The 16,612-nt window shown below is 52.3% G+C and overlaps 5 protein-coding genes across 5 annotated transcripts; 2 read left to right on the top strand and 3 right to left on the bottom strand.

The window, feature by feature from the left end:
- Positions 1-60: 60 nt before the first annotated feature.
- On the bottom strand, positions 61-5,405 carry DEU56DRAFT_952095 (uncharacterized protein; the record flags this gene model as incomplete). Its single annotated transcript, XM_041359157.1, has 6 exons — positions 61-1,468; positions 1,518-3,618; positions 3,670-3,776; positions 3,829-4,320; positions 4,372-4,606; positions 4,659-5,405. 6 exons carry the CDS (start codon positions 5,403-5,405, stop codon positions 183-185), a joined length of 4,968 nt encoding a protein of 1,655 aa, XP_041214144.1. The 3' UTR covers positions 61-182.
- A 1,019-nt stretch (positions 5,406-6,424) lies between these two features.
- On the top strand, positions 6,425-8,077 carry DEU56DRAFT_772602 (uncharacterized protein). Its single transcript, XM_041351529.1, has 5 exons — positions 6,425-7,476; positions 7,530-7,604; positions 7,657-7,775; positions 7,836-7,895; positions 7,946-8,077. The coding sequence occupies exons 1-4, from the start codon at positions 6,529-6,531 to the stop codon at positions 7,846-7,848; spliced, it is 1,155 nt and encodes a 384-aa protein (XP_041214145.1). The 5' UTR covers positions 6,425-6,528; the 3' UTR covers positions 7,849-7,895; positions 7,946-8,077.
- A 21-nt stretch (positions 8,078-8,098) lies between these two features.
- Positions 8,099-10,994, top strand: DEU56DRAFT_848908 (uncharacterized protein). Its single transcript, XM_041355160.1, has 6 exons — positions 8,099-8,410; positions 8,463-8,593; positions 8,648-8,708; positions 8,763-8,874; positions 8,931-9,930; positions 9,986-10,994. The coding sequence occupies exons 1-6, from the start codon at positions 8,218-8,220 to the stop codon at positions 10,811-10,813; spliced, it is 2,325 nt and encodes a 774-aa protein (XP_041214146.1). The 5' UTR covers positions 8,099-8,217; the 3' UTR covers positions 10,814-10,994.
- Positions 10,995-11,807: 813 nt separating this feature from the next.
- On the bottom strand, positions 11,808-13,105 carry DEU56DRAFT_772604 (uncharacterized protein). Its single transcript, XM_041351530.1, has one exon. The coding sequence runs from the start codon at positions 12,659-12,661 to the stop codon at positions 12,053-12,055; it is 609 nt and encodes a 202-aa protein (XP_041214147.1). The 5' UTR covers positions 12,662-13,105; the 3' UTR covers positions 11,808-12,052.
- Positions 13,106-14,182: 1,077 nt separating this feature from the next.
- Positions 14,183-16,547, bottom strand: DEU56DRAFT_868568 (uncharacterized protein; the record flags this gene model as incomplete). The annotated part of the gene is made up of 11 exons (XM_041355500.1): positions 14,183-14,391; positions 14,459-14,603; positions 14,664-14,868; positions 14,925-15,031; positions 15,085-15,175; positions 15,227-15,407; positions 15,462-15,515; positions 15,576-15,693; positions 15,757-16,129; positions 16,183-16,335; positions 16,402-16,547. The coding sequence occupies 11 exons, from the start codon at positions 16,545-16,547 to the stop codon at positions 14,183-14,185; spliced, it is 1,782 nt and encodes a 593-aa protein (XP_041214148.1).
- Positions 16,548-16,612: the final 65 nt, after the last annotated feature.

Genomic DNA, 16,612 nt, shown 5'->3' on the forward strand with positions numbered 1-16,612 from the left:
CAGAAGATAATTTGAGATGACCAAGTCCATGAAGAGCGGAGCTATGAAGGTTGATAAACTAGGCAAAAGGCATTTTATGGTCGTAAACTTCATAAAAAGCGTGGATGAATTAACTGTCCTTGCACGCCTGACCGAGAAGAAGAAATGCCTAAACGAGGATTATGAAAATGAGGAAGTGCAAATCAGCTTTTGGGGCTGTCGCGCGCATCGACAGGGCGTGGTCCGGCGGGCGATCCTTGACCAGCCGAACTATTCCGGGACGAACTGTGGCCAGTGCGTTGACCCTGCGCGAGCGAGCCGGGAGGACGAAGATCTTCCATATTAGCTGGAGAATATCGTGCGTCGAACGCCGAACCACCTGTCATCTGCATGCCCATACCTGCCATGCCTCCCATACCACCACCTCCCATGCCGCCACCTCCCATGCCCATGCCCATACCACCACCCATACCACCACCCATATGATTCATGCCCATGGGGTTGCCCATCATCGGCACGCCCATCATCGACATCCGAGGATCGTAGCCCATCCCACCGCCGGTCATCATGGGATTCATGGGCGTGGGGTGCATGCCATCGCCGACATGTGACCCAGCGGAGGAATATGCCATCATCGCTTGTTGGTAAGCAGCTTGCGCCGCCTGCTGCGCAAAGAACTGCGGATTCCCAAATCCCGGCATCATACCCGGATAGCCCATATATCCACCTGTCATCATGGGGTTGGCACCGTTCATCATTGGGTTCGCGCCGTTCATCATCGGGTTGGGACCAGCCATCATTGGGTTCCCACCAGTCATCATCGGGTTGATGCCCATCATCATAGGATTGCCCATCATCGGGTTACCCATCATGTTGGGGTACTGCTGTCCACCTCCGTACATGCCCTGCATCTCCAGTTGATTGCGTTGGAAGTCATCAATCTTGCGCTGTCGATCTTCAGCCATCCTCTTGTCGCGCTCGCGTTCCGTTAGAGCAGCACCGACGCCACCCTCACGTTTACGCTCGCGCTCATGAGCAGTGATCGCGCCCAAGAGACCCGTCTGAGGTGGTGGTGGTTTGTTCGGAACGTTGATGAGCGAAGCACCAGTTTCCCGCGCAAGCTCTTCTTGTCGCTTGGCAGAACGGTCCTGCTTGTCCTGCATCCCAGCAGATAGAAGACCATGTGGAGTGAACGCTTTCGTCATGGAATGAGAGGCAGGTTCCAACTGGATGAAAGGGTCGCGTTGGTGCGAGGGAGTTTCAGGCTGGGGATGAGAACCAGGCGTGCGACCAGAATCGAGAACCTGTGTCCAAATGCTCTGGCGAGCGGCAGCGTGTTGGTTAAAGTCTGCTTGTGGACGAAGAACTTGGGAAGTATATTCAGACTGTGGGCGCAGGTGAGGAGCATCATCTAGTGTTCGCATGTGCTGATCGGATGCGAGTCGCCGAGGCGGTGGCATGGCGTTCATGTAGTCATCTGACACACCACCTGTAAATCGTCAGCTCAGAAAATACAACGAAGACGGGTGTACTCTAACCTTGAGTCATCGGCCTTGGAACAGGCGGCAGGTTACGAGGATGTCGTAATTGTGCGTAAGGATTCGCGTCGGTTGCTTGTTCTCCAGGTGTCACAGCACGCCCTGCACTTCCGGGACGCAGAGGTCGGACAGCCGGAACCGGTACAGGCGCAACAGGACCCGTCTTCTTGCTCTCCAACGTCGAAGGGGGTTCCTCGTCAGAGTCAGCATCCTCGTCATCTTCTTCCTCTTCCTCTTCCTCTTCTTCATCACTACTCTCATTCCACCCAGAAAGCCTGTTCCCAGGTGTGGCACGCTTCCCGTTTGCTCTCCCAGGCTTGTGAAGCACTGCCTGATGCTGCGCTTGTGCACGCGCCTTCCGTTGTGCTGCCTGCTTGGAAGGTGCAAACGATGACCTATACTGAGTCACACCCTCCGAGCTTTCAGATGCAGCGCTGCCCTCCACAGTAGGCTCTGACGACACGTCTTGTTCCGGCGGCGGCGGCTGGTGTGCAGGAGCGGGCGACGGTGCGACATCCGATGCACTGTCGAGAAAAGACAATGCAGCAAGTGCATCTACATTAACGTCGTCGCCGCTGTTCTGCTTTTGGATCATCTTCTGCTGCGAATCCGCCATGGCCTGGACGTGAACGTGCTCTAAAGAAGGTGAGGAAACTAAGGTGGCTTCCACATTTGGGCCTCGGCTAGAGGTAGGTTGGACACGTGCACCGGACGGCTTACGGCCGAGAGAAGGGCGCGAGCCGATCATGCTGGGTTCGCTATTATTAGCTTCCGCCCTTCCCAGCTCTGAGAATGACATCGGCGTTCCCCTACGCGCTGGTGATGGGCGCAGAGCTTTGTCAGACGCTGAACTCTCGTCGGAGTTTGAAGCTTCAGAAATGGTGGTTGGTACACGCCGCGGCGGGTTCTTGGGTTTCTCGTCGAATTGTTGCATGTAGAAGAGAGCGTCTGAAAAGATCTCAGTGTCTTGTGCTAGGGGCTGTGTGGGGGCGACAGGAACTGTTGCTACAGCAACAGGCACTCGTGGTGTTGGGGTCGGTGACTGCGCTTTGGGAGGCAAGGGCGGTGAGTCTGCGTTATGCAGGGGTGTTATAAACGGGTGGGGTGGAGACATTGCTCGAGGTGGCAGCTGCAAAGCATCTTGTACATCTTGAATGGACGGTAACTCTTTATCCTTCCCTTTGGGGGAGTAAGGCGATGTGAGAATTGAAATGGGCCTCGAGATAGGAGGGGGAGATCTCGAAACCGGTGACCTGATGGGCACAGGCGCGACAAGGGCCGACAAAGACATTCCTGGCGAAGTAGGCCTACCAATTCCCGAGCTGGGACTTGTCGAGCTTGTAGAAAATGTAGGTGACCCAGGAGACTCGGGCGTGAGGGGAAGTCTGAACCCGCCAACATCCACACTCGCACTTGTTGACGGCTCTGTGCTCCTCGTTTGCATAGTCTCCAAGCTCGGTGTAGGCCTTGACTCGGGACGCAAGGTAGGAGGAGGGCTCCCAGTCAGTGGGAGAGCTGTGATCGACCCAGATACACTCTCTAGAACCGGGTTCAACGAGTTAAGCGGTGAAAGCATCTGAGACTGGCTGTGCTCAGACATGGAACGCGACATAAAGTCCTGATGTCCACTGCTCATCGACTGCCCCAACGAATCTGGCTGCTCACTCGACATAGATCTGCTGATCATCATTGACTCGGGCCCGTGATGCTCATTCGACATCGAGCGGCTTTGCGTATGAGGGAAATCCGGAAATGTTTCGCGCGTTACGCTCCGTTCTGTAATGGGAGAGAGAGCGTGACCGACAGTGAGATCTGGGGGCGAGCGCAAGTCGAAATTGATCGTGGGGAGCTGAGGGACATAGCCAGGTTGACCGTTCTGTGTTTGTGATCGGGGCTGAGCAACATTTTGTGATGGTTGTTGCTGTGGTGGTCGATTTGGATCAGCACCCAAAGCCATGGGTGGCAGGGGGGGCGGTGCAGACGTGGCACGCAATTCAGGCATGCGCGAGAAAAGGATGTTGAGGAGACGGTTACGAATGGCGGACGTACGATCATCACGTGGATCCATAGACTCTGCAACTTCACGATCAAGGAACAGGAGCTGACATCCGATAAATCAGCGGACTGAAACAGACAAGCAAATTGTACTCACGTCTCTCCCTGGATTGACGGGGTAAGCAAACATAAGTGAAACGGGATCACGAGGGTCCCAGGTGTATACTTTCGGACGTCCATATAGTTCAAAGGCGTCGTGAAGCGCTAATAAAATGGTGAGCCATTATGTTCTGTGTGACTGAAATATTCTACTCACCAACGAGCCACTTGAGCATCTCAGATGCTTGCGTGTTCCCTGCCTCGAGCTCAGGCATAATGAGCAACCATCCCTCCCTGCGTTTCATCGTGCCCGCCATTTCCTCATCGCCAATCAGGCCCTCGAGTTTCATGAGCGTGCTGCGGTTGATCAACTCCGGACGCTCTGGGTACACTGCAAACGCCTGCGAAACCTCCCTAAGCGTAAGAAGGGGGTGCTTCTTGTCTTTTGGTCTTGGGGTTGCGTAAAGTGCAAGCAGAGGCTTCACGGGGAGAGGTTCAGGGGAGTGATCCCGCGAGAACAGATTTGACATGCGCTTCTTGGGAGTAGGTGCAGTGCCAGTTGTTGTGGACAGGGCTCCAGGATCGACGCCTGAAGATTGCGACCCGGAGATGACCATCCACAAGCGTTTCCAATCTGTTTGTCCAGCAACGCGTATGAGCACCCACCCTTCCATGCGGCCACGGACGAGGGTTGTGCGTGTATCTTTGCCTGAGAAACAGGGCGTCAGGGATGGACATGAACTCCAGTAAGGGAACTGACCTTCAAGCAATGTTATGCGTATCAAATGAGCAGTATACATTTCTTCGAGACGAGACTTTTCCCAAGCAGATAATCGTAGAGCTGTTGCCCATGATTCCAATGCCGGTATTGACGGACAGCTGAATAAAAGCAAATTGGAGCCTGCTGTGTTGAGAGTGAGGACGTTGGAGTATGTCTTTCGCGGGGAATCTGGAGTCTCGGCAGGGCCAGTCACTGAACCTAGTACGTGAACGAACTACAACCAGCGTCATCACCACCAGCATAGAAAGAGGACGAAGTAAACTCACGGCATCTGTAATATTTACATATGTAGGAGGGACCTCGAGGCCCTTCTTGTTTGCTGCTTCAATCTCCTTCATGTCCCAAATGCTCAATGTTGTGCCGCTAAGTTGGGCCCATACGTCAACCCATCCATCATCTTTGGGACGTTGGCCATCCGGTTGGCGCTGTACGCGTTTGACAAGGGGGCCGCTGAAGTAGACCTTGCGGGCATGGGCGACAGTGAGCTGAACAATGGAGCGTATTTCAGGGTGAAGAGGGGGGACGGAGGTAGATTCCCTGCGGGCTGCCAAAGCCGTGTCGGACTCTTGGTCATCCTGCTTCTCTAGGGAGAACTTCTCCGGCGAGGAGCGCAGTGGGCCCATTGTTTGAGCGCGCTGTTGGTTGTTTTGGGGTGCGAAGTCGCGGTCGCTCGCGCCTGTGCTTGGGCGTCGGCTAGATTGCTGCTGGTGATCATTCGCGTCACTTGAATGCAACTGCTTTCGAAAGGAAAAGAAGGAGGAAGTGCGAGTGTGGGACATTGTATTAGTAGTGGGTCTCGAGACCGACTGGTCCTCCTGTTGACTTGTTAACGTTACTGCTCCAGCGCTAGGGTTTTGGTCGGCTGGTGTGCTTGTTGCAGGTTGTCGTGCGTGAAACTCGTGTAGATCGGTTCCTCTACCTGGACTAGCTTGTCTGAGCTGTTGTAGTTCGGCGGGAGAAATAAAGCCACGATGACGGTTATCCCACTGAGGACTACTTGAGCCAGAGCTCATGGATAGTGCCATTCACCCGTCAAAGTGCTAGGTCGATCCCAAAAAGTTACAATAGACGCCAACCCACGAATATTTAAAACTAGACCTTCTCTGATTCGAACAAATAGTAATACATGGGGAAACTTGCTTGCTTTGGTTGGGAGGGGTATAGCTTCTGCACGTGCCACTAGCATAGCCTTGAACGCAGAACATCATACTATCATCACCTGGCGTATTCGTGACGAGGCTGATAATCGTCCGTGCGAGGCACATGAACTCGATCAAATCGTCAAGATCAAGTAAGTTGGAAAGGCATCTATGAAAAGAAGGTCCTATGCTTTCCAGAAGGACAGATAGGCTCTCGTAACCATGTCTCCGCCATTCATGGACCCATGTAATTGCATGTAACCGAACACTGTACTTTGTAACCTCCAAGAGCTTGCTTCTCGACCGTCAAGTACTAAAGTATACTTAGATGAAAGTCACGATGACGAGAGGAGACGCACGTTCAGACGATGATAACCGATATGACCTCCGATATAGCGCTCTGACGGTGATAAGCAATGTGCTATCAGTGACGCATGGAATCGTCAAACGGCTTAGTTCCGTTTCGATTACCCATCGTTCAGCTCTGTGATTCAGTGTGAATGTATCCAGGACGATAAAACTTGTCTGGGGGTCAATATAGGGGTGTGGTCAATAATGGAGATACAGTAGTATCAGTCACCGATATCTTCGATGTTCCATGTTATCATGCATAGGCATGGTAGATGGTTGTAGAGGTTCCCTTGTGCGCTCCTACCCGCGTATGCCAAGCGGAAAGCGCATACCATGCATGCGAGCTGCGGCTCATGAGCTGCCTGCGTCGATCTTGGTCCGTGCAACATCCTGCCGCCGTACCGCACTCTTTTGTGGGCGACTAGTGACAACGGTAATGAAATGTTGAGCTTGTGAAAGTACTAGTACTAGTAGTTGTAGTACTGAGTATTGACTCGGAGTACTGAGTCTTGACGGTTGTTGAAACGTTGATCGGTTAGTCTAAAAAGCCGCATTACAGGCTGTGCAGTACACACACTCGCTACTAACCGATAACTAACATTGGACAGACGGAGTCTGCACATGCCAGGCGAGTTGAAGGAGGGCCATGGCTGACGCTCATCGAGAAATTCAACCAGCGCATTACATTCTTCAATCGAAACAATGGCTTCCAGGTCCAACTGAAGCTGAGATAGAGCGCACCCCCAGCTTTATCCGTGTCGTATCATGGAACATTGATTGCATGAGACCAGAAGCAGACCATCGCCTAGATGCTGCTCTCTCTTATATACAACACCAAGTCTTCAAGTGCAGGACGAATCGTAGACGTCCTGAACCATGCTCCATTCTCCTCCAAGGCGTTCTAGCCACTGCATTCGCTACCATTCTCAACAACAAGTGGGTCCAGAATTTCTTCGTCGTCATTCCCTCAACTACAGACGCCTGGCCTAAGCTTGCAAAGTATGGCACCGTCACCCTCCTCTCTCGTTCCATCCACATCGCAAAGTCTTTTTCCATTCATTTCAACTGCTCTGAGTCGCAGCACCATGCTATTTTCATAGATGTCAAGCTAAGCGGTCTCCTGGACACCGCGCAAGCTCCCCCATCGTCTGCATCTACCGTCACCTTGCGAATTGCTAACACCCACCTTGACCCATTACCCGATGGCGCCCCAATCAGGGAGAAACAACTCAAACTCGTCGCTGATACTTTAATGCAGGATGGGCTGTTCGGCGGAGTCGTTGGAGGGGACTTTAACGCTGTCACGCCCAATGACTCCACACTGGTAGAATCTGTTGGCTTGTGGGATGCATGGAGCGGTGATGATACCGATGAAAGAGGATTCACTTGGGGGTATCAACCCCGTTCCCCACTCGCCCCGGGAAGACTGGACAAATTGGTCTATACGCCTCGTCCAGGCTTCTTTATGGACACACCAAAGAAGCTCGCCGTTGGGAAGAAATACGGGAAACTAACACGGAGGAGATGGATCAGCGACCACTGTGCTCTGTTGACCAAGGTGCAATGCGTATATTTCGCATCCGATGCTTCAGATGTGAGTCCAGTATTATTGATTCTGGCATATTCTAGTTCTCATGAGACATTCAGTATGATCCATCAGACCATGGGCACGTTCAGCAAGGTCTGAGAGAGCAAAGGAATATCGAAACATGCTCACTTGACGTGAGTACACTTCTCTTCTAGCCTGATGCACTTCTGACTGTTTTGTGATTAGCACCCACTCGCGTCTCATTCACCTTCCCGCAGCAAATACATTATTCCACTCCAACCTGGTCCCAATTCTCGGTCAAGACGGAAACCCTGGAAACGCTTGCTACGCATGAAGTCATCAAGGTAAAGCATACACTCGCATTGCGGATGTCGTGATTATTTATGGATGTACCCCAAGTACAGAACAACATTCTGACGAAACTAGGACCCATTGAAAGGAAGTATCAGACGCCCATTTTACTAGTTCGTGCTCACCTCCTTCATGCATGGCACCTGTCCTAACAAATCTCCAGACCCGCCACGCTCACATCTTGCATATGCATCGCATTCTAGCTGGACCTCACACAACTACCAACTCAACATGTTCTGCTGTAGTATATCGTGTATGACTAGCACATTGTCTTGACTATTACCTGTTTCTTGTGTGTGTGGATTCAAAGTCCGATGATCATCTCACACCGGCAGCACTGATGTGGGACAGCTGACTGCAAGCGTGAGCAGGGAGCAAAGTCTTCAGTATCTATACGTACTGCTTCCCCACCTTCAGCACATCTGTGACATCTCCATGTCGGGCACCACCACTTCCCAAAACCCCGCAGAACGACAAGACATCCACAAGTCATGCCGAACACTTGAGACACTCGTGAATATGCTTAATGACTATTGCGAAGCTGCAGGGGCTATCGTTGCACTACAGAGGAAGTTCTCAAAGGCTCTCAAGGAAGCTGCTGTGCTCAAAACCACTAGTGAAATCGCAGGTGGGTTTGCCTTCCAATCCAATTATCAGGCATTCTCACGAAACGTGCGCAGGCAACGCTTTGAACGCTAGCGCGAGCATATTCGACGTCCTCTCCGACGTCGACGCCAAATTCGCGAAGATAGCTGATAAGGAATGCGACAGCATCAGTTCAGAGATGAAAAAATGGTTGAAAAAGCTCGCAGTACGTCACGTCCCTCCCGCTTTCCACCCCGCTCTCACTCATCGATGACTGAAGAAAGAAGAGAAAAATCACGACGAACGTATGAACGATTCAAACGCTCGCATCAAATATGCTGGTACGTCATTTTGTCGTTCGCTCTGGCTAGCGTTGTCTCAATGATTCCTGCAAGGTCAGGCATACGAGAAGAAGGCTAAGAAGAGCGCACGCGATGCTGGGGAGGAACACGCTCGTTATGTCAATCTTCTCAGCGTGCTTGGTCCTGAGATGTCTCAGGAGAAATAGTGAGTCGCGCTTATGACTACTGGAGTGGCCTTGGTTGTGACCGTGTATTCGACAGCAATCATGCGGTGCTAGTGACACAACAGCACACGTCAACTACGTATAGCGTAGCAGCCTGCCTCTCGAGGGTTGCGGATGCAGAATGGATGCGAACATGTGAAAGCATCCGCCGATTCTCCCCATCTATTGGACCGCTCGGCGAATGGAGAGCTCTCTGTGAAGGCGCATGGATGGGTCCCCTTCCTGACGACCTACCGGACGTATCACCCGCACCTGCTCAAATTCCTTTTCCGAATCGGGTTGTTACAGAATGGGGTCAAAACATCCCCCCTGCCAAACAACAATACCAAGGTTCGCTCCCCTTTCCCTCACAAAGCAACTCCGTCAACCTCGAACGCCCCCACCCACCATTCAGCTCCAACGAGCAGAACCAGGGTTCTATAAACTCAATAACGACTCTCTCCGCGTTCCCCTTCCCCCCGACGCATTTCCCCGTACCTCTAGCTGCCAACGAAGCAGAGCTGCATCGCCAGAGAACGCAGATGCAGAGTTTGCAAATTCCCCAACCAAATCAAACGGCTCAATCGACCTATACCCTATTATCGGAGTCTCCACAACCGATCGAGAGTGCACTTTCTGATACGCCTACGCTCGTTGATAGCTTCAAGTCGCCTCCTGCGTCTCAGGGACAGATTACGCCTTCGTCTTCGCAGTATACGTACTCTGACAACCACATCGAAGAGAGAGTTCTGCAGGAACAAGTTGGATCGATGATATCGACGGGTAGCGAGAATAAGATTTCAGAGCAGTCCCGCGAGGAAGCAAGACCTTGTCGACCGTCCCTGATCGCACGAGCGACTTCAAGCGAGAAAACACTGAGCAGCAAGCAACCTGAGCATGCCCCTCCTTCAGAGCGCGAGTTCGGTGCTTCAGTGGAGAGCCGCAGCGCATTCAAGAGTCGAAGTATCGATGCTGCCAAGAAGACGCTTGAGCGCACTGACAGTTCTGTTAGCAATGGGAGTATTGTTGCAGCTATGCGCAATCGATACAGTCGTACGGTTAGTAGTTGGTTTTTGATTCTTGACGTGCTGAGGCTCATTTTTTTTTTCCAAGATTGAGCCTTCTTCTCTGGTGCCGAAAGATGTACCACGATTGCCTATGAGCGTTTCAGACCTGGCTACAAGGTATCAGCCCATCGATGAGCCCATGACTCCTCGACGTTCGCCGACCGTCGATAGACATGTGGTCAATCAGGACCCTCCTGCTTCCCAAGCCACGCGTGACATTCCTATCGGCGAAGAAGATATTCGAAGGCGGAGGCAACGCATCGAAGAACTCGCAGAACTAGAGCTCAAAGAGAAAGAATACGAGCTCCGACAGCGCGAGCGAGAACTGAATCAGAAAACGCGCGATTTCGAGCGCGATCGAATGCATTTCCTCGACACACGAGGCGAACTTATCAGTACAAGTACGAGTGACGTGCCAAAAGGCCCTCGTGCGACACCATTCCAACACACACGCGGCTCGCAAAGTACTTCACACCTCGTACCACTACCGAGCTCGACTCCACCACAACGTGGTTCTCAGTCTCCATCGCGCTCCCAACCGTCTACTCCTCTACCCACAAAGGACCACGCACCATTCTGCGGCTGCGTTACTTGTTCTGTTACCAAATACAAGACACCAGAGGCTTCGCCCTCCCCTCGCGATCTGCGTCCTCCAGAGCCTCCCATTCTCTTGCGCCCCGAGAAGCCTAGGGGTTGGATACGGCGGCTGAGCATGCCTGCTGTCGGCGCTGCATTCTCGTTGGATGTGAGGAAGAATGCGAGCGCTACGACTCTCAAGTCTGGTTTGCCGTCTCATGTTGATAATGGGAGACGGAGGAAGCGTAGTTTTGATCAGGGCATCAGTAATCGGAGCGTTGGGATGGTCCGTAGGTAGCACGGCGTGTGCTTGGATTGTTTCATTTTCCTTTTTGGATACTGGACTTGTGCCTCATTTGCTTGCTCTGCAGTTGAATCCCTTCTCGTGGGTTACTTACGACCGTGCACACTATGAATCATGATCGTTTTGGTGCCTCCTCTTGCTGTGAACAATCGCGCTTGCCTGGACTGACTGGGTAAGCAAGCATCGATAGACTTGAATCACGAGGTCCCAGACCAAAGCTCTCGGGATGACCGTACTACTGAACGTAGAACTAATGTCAGACCGGAACGCAACTCCGGCCGCTCGTTGTTGTACACCATCTCCACAACTTTGGTACGCAGGGAGCTCGGAGGCTTGAGCAAGGCTGAACAGGTGTACGTACTTTCTCCTTGACAGCCTCCGTTTTCGAATCTCTTCCTCGCTGATAGGGATGTCACGGCCGACATGGAAAACAGGAGGGTCTCGATTGACCGCATGTCTATCAATGGTGGGCATCGATAGGCAGATACCAGTAAGAGGCTTGGACATCGCCATTGTGATTGCACCACTGCTAATCATCATGGCCTCCCAGACTCAGGCTGGACAGCCGGACGAAGACGGCTCATCTCAATGCTTGGTGAGTTACACTGATTCCTTGTGCTGTTAAGATGACTTCTAGGCTCTATGGCTTTTGGTAATCTTGGATCTGCCCATGCTGGATGACCCTGAGCTTGAACTCACTTGTCAACTCGAAGTTACTGCATACCCTGGCTGTGCAAACCGTCAGCCCAACATACCACCAGTTGGTGGGTATCACTGATCAATTGCGCTTCCGTGCACCTAATATGCGGTAAGCATATAGGTTTCATGGCTATCGAGTTAGCCAAAATCTTGGGGCTGCCCATGGTCGATTCAAACAACCCTGAGCTTGAAGACAGTTGTCGCTTCGATGTTGCTGTCCCTTGACTGCGCACGCCAGGCTCGGATTCTCATTACAATACTTTTGTATTATTTTGGCAGAATATATCAATCCACTTTTTTGTATTTAATCATGCAAGATTTAGAGCCGGGGTCTCTTAGAGAGGGAGTTCGTCAAGTGCTGGTGCAGGCTGGTGACCGCTGTTCACGCTTTCCCCGGATATTGACTCAAAAGCTACAGGTATCAAAGTTATTAGCTCCAAGAATAGCAGTATCACAAGTTCGTCAGAAGTAAAGTAGATGATGAACAATATCGCGAAGTAGGGGATCTGCGTAGCACACCCGAGCGCCTGCATCTTACTTCTTCCCTTTCTTCTTTTTCCCTCCCCCTTTGCTGGTGGATTTTGCCATCGGCGTGGCAGATACCTTCGGTTTCTCCTCCTCTTTCTCTTTCTCTTCCTCGACATCATTACCCTCCCCATCACCTATCGTAACTGGCTCTCCAGGAGCAGCAGCGTTGGTGTCTACGGGAGGGGATTCTTCTACCGCTTTCTCTGTAGTTGCTGCTGCATCGGTAGAAGGTGGTGCCGCGTCCGCCGCATTGGTCGGCGCCTCAGCTGGCGTAGGAGGCTCTTTTGTCATCTGTACGGGGGGAGCCAGTGTGTCACCTGGTATTGTGTCGCCTACATTGGCAAGAGCGTGATGAAGTGGAAGAGGGGATGCGTCAGGTCTCGGCGAGGGCATGGGACTCTTCTTGTCATCAGCGACGAGGAGGTTACTGAATGATCCTGCAAGAGAGCCGAGGCCTCCAAGAGAAGAAGTGTGTTCAGCTGGAAGTGAAGATAAGTCAGGCTTCGGCGAAGGCCTGGAACTTTTCCTGCCATCAGCGCCGAGGAAGTTACCAAACGATCCTGCGAGAGTAGAGCCGAGGCCTCCAAAAGAGGGTGCAGCTCCCATAGCTCCCATAGACCAGCTACTCTTCGATTTAGGCGCCCCCCATTTGGTGTTGGCCACACTGGAGCCCCATCCGGTGCTACCGCCTCCACCAGAAGAACCCCAAGTGGGGGAGCTAACAGGCTCTTGCTCTTTCACTTCAGTGGCACCCCACGTGTCATCGGGGTCCCAACCACCATCGCCAGTGGTATCATCTGCTGATGCAGATGGTGCCTCCGAATTGAAATTGAGCTCGAGTGCGGGTACAGAAACATCGATACCCAGAACATTGGATTGCGTCTCTGTGACAGTAAGAGTTGTCTCCGTGTGCTGCTCGGCAGCCACCTCTGAAACCTCCACAATCGCGGCGAGGTCCCTGGGAGCATCCGAGATGAGCTCAGTAGGAACGGTGTCTGCGGGCGTGGTAGACGATGGAGGGCCTTCCACCCTTGTCTCTTGCGTAATCTCAACCGAGAGCTCTCTCGTTGTCTCCTGAAGTACTTCAGAGACGACACTGGTGGAGAATGAGTGGTGGGCTTCTTGGAGTGCAGGTGTGGGTGGCTCTGAAAGCTTGACCTCCGTAGTCTTTGGCGTAGCTTTGTGAGACAGCGGAGGGGGAGCTTCAGTCTTCGGCGTTGTTGGCTCGAGAGATCTGGATGTTTGAACGAGCGGCGAGGCTCCAGGCGTATTCGCCTTGGAGGTAGAGCCCCAGACGGACGTAAGGGCTTCTGCTAGCTGGCCTGGACTCTTGCCCACGGTGGTGTCAGCTGGGTCAATCGGGGAAGGAGGTACGGTGGTCTTGGGGGTCTTGTTTTTCCCCTTGCCTTTGCCTTTAGCAGCAGGTTCAGCTTCCCGTCCACGGGTTTCGACAGTAACAGGAGGTGCAGGCTGGGAGGCAGTTGCAGGGGGAGGCTGGGAAGCAGCTGGGGGTGTATGTTGGGAAGCAGCTGTATTGACGTGTTGAGAAGTAGCCGAGACAGAGACCTTTGAAGCAGTCGAGATCTTGCGGTCTCGCTCAACATTGCTCGCAATTACTGTGGAGACCTTGGATGCGCTAGAAATAGTCCGTTCTCGCTCGACCTCCCGGATGCTTCGATCAGCCGTGGATGTTGGTGGCGAAGGATGAGAAATGGACGTTGTATTGCTCCTCACGCCACGCTCAGTGGCCGTTGGGGTCGGAGGCGAGGGGGTGGCTGCCTTGGAAGTAGATGACTGGGTTGTGACTATGCTCGTCCGGCTACGCTCTTGGACTTCTACGAATGTGGCTTCCACTCGTGAGGCGCCTAGAGGAGTCCTGGTGCCTGATGCCAGTGACTCGCGAGAAGCAGCGACGGAATGAGAGCGTGATGGCGCAACAGAATGAGAGCGTGACGGGGCAACGGATCCAGAACGCGACGGGGCATAGTCATCCTCAGAGATGTCCGGTTCATCTTCGTCGGCACGATGGCCACTCTCGCTATACACGATAGACGCGGGTCCACTGCAAACATAGTTAGTAATGTACCGGTCCTATGCGGATTTTCACATACTACTTGGTCGTTCCCTAATCACAATCTACTTAGCATGCGTAAAACAAATTACACAAAAATCACCCACGTTGTCATTCCACTTTATCCGCGCTTTGAATTCGGTGAGACCAAAGTGAATCTCGACGCTGAACACGATCGTCCAGTACGTCTTGCCATTCTTGCCATGTTTAGGCTCCGCACTTCCGCTGAGGAGCGACAGGTCAGCCCGGACTACACACAAAGTCGAATAATCCTCTGGGAATGAAAGAACGGAAGGTCATGGATCAGCACGGCATTCGGGCTCGTGTTCACGGATACCCACCTGCGTGGCGTAAAATCCACTGCGGAATCGTGTCACCACCTCTATAGCACCATATTTCCACCTCGAACACAGAAAGGGTGGACAAATTTGTGAGTTCCGTGCAATACTTCCGCGAAAACACCGTGGATTCTTTAACCTTCACACACTACAAATGCGCACGTTCGTTAAGTCAGCCCACGTGCCAGTGAAATCACTAAACACATACTCGAGCAAGGATACAATCAAATGCATCGGGCAGTAGCCGAGGACCAGAAGGGAGCTCGCAAAGTCGATCTCTTCGAGACAAGTGCTCCGGATCATTGGGATCGTACTCACGCAAGTACTCCACCCCGTACATAAATTTCGACATCCGGGCCGAAACATGGTGATCGCAGTAGAAGCCAAGTGCGCCATCGGCCACAGCTTTTGAGCTAAATCGTACGATATCAGAGAGATGAAGCACTGGAATAATCATATAGCCTCTTACGTCTGGCTGTCAGGTCTGCTCACAGTAATCTTCAGTGGAGCGAGGCGTTCCTGTAACTGAGTGAAGAGCCACGGGCTGGCCGCGAAACCTCCCACCAACCAGACGGACTACGAAAAGGCGATCATTAAGGCCTCATGGTGGTTAGTGATGAGTAACCCACTTTGATCATCCCTTGTGACGCGTCAACCTGTGCTTTGATTGACGTGATTGCCGCCTGTATAGAAGGCTCGAAGAACTCTGCCACCTCCGCGCTATCGAGCATTAATATTGTTATCACAGTGGATGTTTGTTCGCCTACTTACCCATCGAGTTTCAGCTGGCCTCCACGGATGCCGGCTGAGAGATCTTTGTCAAGCGGAGAGCCGAATGGAACGAATTGTAACTCCTTCTTGTCTCGGAATAGTCGTTTTGTGGTCTCATCAAAGCGTTTCGTGATGTGGTCCATCGAATCGGGAGTGCCATACTTCGAACTTTTGAGCTTCTCTGCATGCAGGATGAGATGATGCCTTGTGTATGATGCAGACAAAGATAGATCACCTTCGAGGAACTCCCTTGCCCTTCGGCTGACGAAGACTGATCCGGCAAATATACCTTCCGAAGCAAACGATCAGACGCGAAAATAGATAAGAGGACGCGTCACCGCATTCTCACAATCAGGAGGAGCTACCTCCTCGATAACCAGGGGATTTGTTCCTCGGACCGCGTACGAACTGATATCAAGCGTGCCGCCACCCGCATCAGCTACAAGGAATCCGTGCCTAGACGGATTCTAGGGATACGTCAGACAAGAAGTGCGTGTGTGGGATATGTTTGTAATACACACGGAAAGAACATCGGCGGCAAGACCGCTCTGGACGCACGCGTGGAGACTGGCTTCTCCTTCCGTGACAAAACGGATTCGCGCTCGACCTTGGTCCGTATCAGGAATTAAACCTCCATACACGGCGGCGCGTCGCATCTTCGTCTGCTGAGCGCCTTCCCAGCCGTTGGGATGACTCAACACGAACTCGATGCTGGTTTCGACATGGTGCCACAAGGTCTGACCGTTAGCATGCGTGTCTATGATAAAACTCTTCGTGCAGCGGAAGAGATAAGCAAGGAAGTCTCCAAAAACATCGACGGAAGTTTTATGTCGTGGCAACGGACTCAGGCGCATCCCATTCATTTTCAATTTCATCGTCTTCGGCCGGAGGCGAAGCTTGAAACTGGCAAGTAACCATATCAAAATGTGATGCCACAGGAAGGAATGCACACATACAGTTCCGTTTTGATCCATTCCTCGTCTTCAGCCTGGCTTATTATGGAGGCATTGTCGGCTTCCGCGCCAGCGGCCATAACTCTGCCATGTTTGTCATAATACATGACAGAGGGAATCTTAGAATTGCCAGCTACATGTTCTTGACCAGGAAAACTGCCCAAGGCAAGAGCGAACGCATTTTCTGTCAGACGGTACGTGACACTTGAACGAGATGCTCACCGAGTGACACCGTGAATTTTTGGTACCTCGCCTGGTTCAAGTAGGGCATATGATACACCACTGAAAGTGGTTCCGACGTCAACAGCGATAATTAGTGCACGCGATGAGCCGGCGTATGGCTTTCGAGTGTCAGAAGTTGGCTTCATGCGAGGCGGAGATAAAAAGTCGGATTGTTGAGAGATATGAGCTTACGAGGCCATATATGTATGTA

This window comes from Suillus clintonianus (genome assembly GCF_016758775.1).
Source record: "Suillus clintonianus strain FC179 chromosome Unknown DEU56scaffold_5, whole genome shotgun sequence".
Taxonomy (NCBI): domain Eukaryota; kingdom Fungi; phylum Basidiomycota; class Agaricomycetes; order Boletales; family Suillaceae; genus Suillus; species Suillus clintonianus.

Coding starts and splice junctions, on each gene's coding strand:
- DEU56DRAFT_772602 (XM_041351529.1), top strand. CDS start 6,529: ATGGCTGACGCTCATCGAGAAATTCAACCAGCGCATTACATTCTTCAA. Junction 7,477..7,529: donor TCGCATCCGATGCTTCAGAT/GTGAGTCCAGTA, acceptor TGAGACATTCAG/TATGATCCATCAGACCATGG. Junction 7,605..7,656: donor TCGAAACATGCTCACTTGAC/GTGAGTACACTT, acceptor TTTTGTGATTAG/CACCCACTCGCGTCTCATTC.
- DEU56DRAFT_848908 (XM_041355160.1), top strand. CDS start 8,218: ATGTCGGGCACCACCACTTCCCAAAACCCCGCAGAACGACAAGACATC. Junction 8,709..8,762: donor CGCTCGCATCAAATATGCTG/GTACGTCATTTT, acceptor GATTCCTGCAAG/GTCAGGCATACGAGAAGAAG. Junction 8,875..8,930: donor GAGATGTCTCAGGAGAAATA/GTGAGTCGCGCT, acceptor TGTATTCGACAG/CAATCATGCGGTGCTAGTGA.
- DEU56DRAFT_772604 (XM_041351530.1), bottom strand. CDS start 12,661: ATGGGAGCTATGGGAGCTGCACCCTCTTTTGGAGGCCTCGGCTCTACT.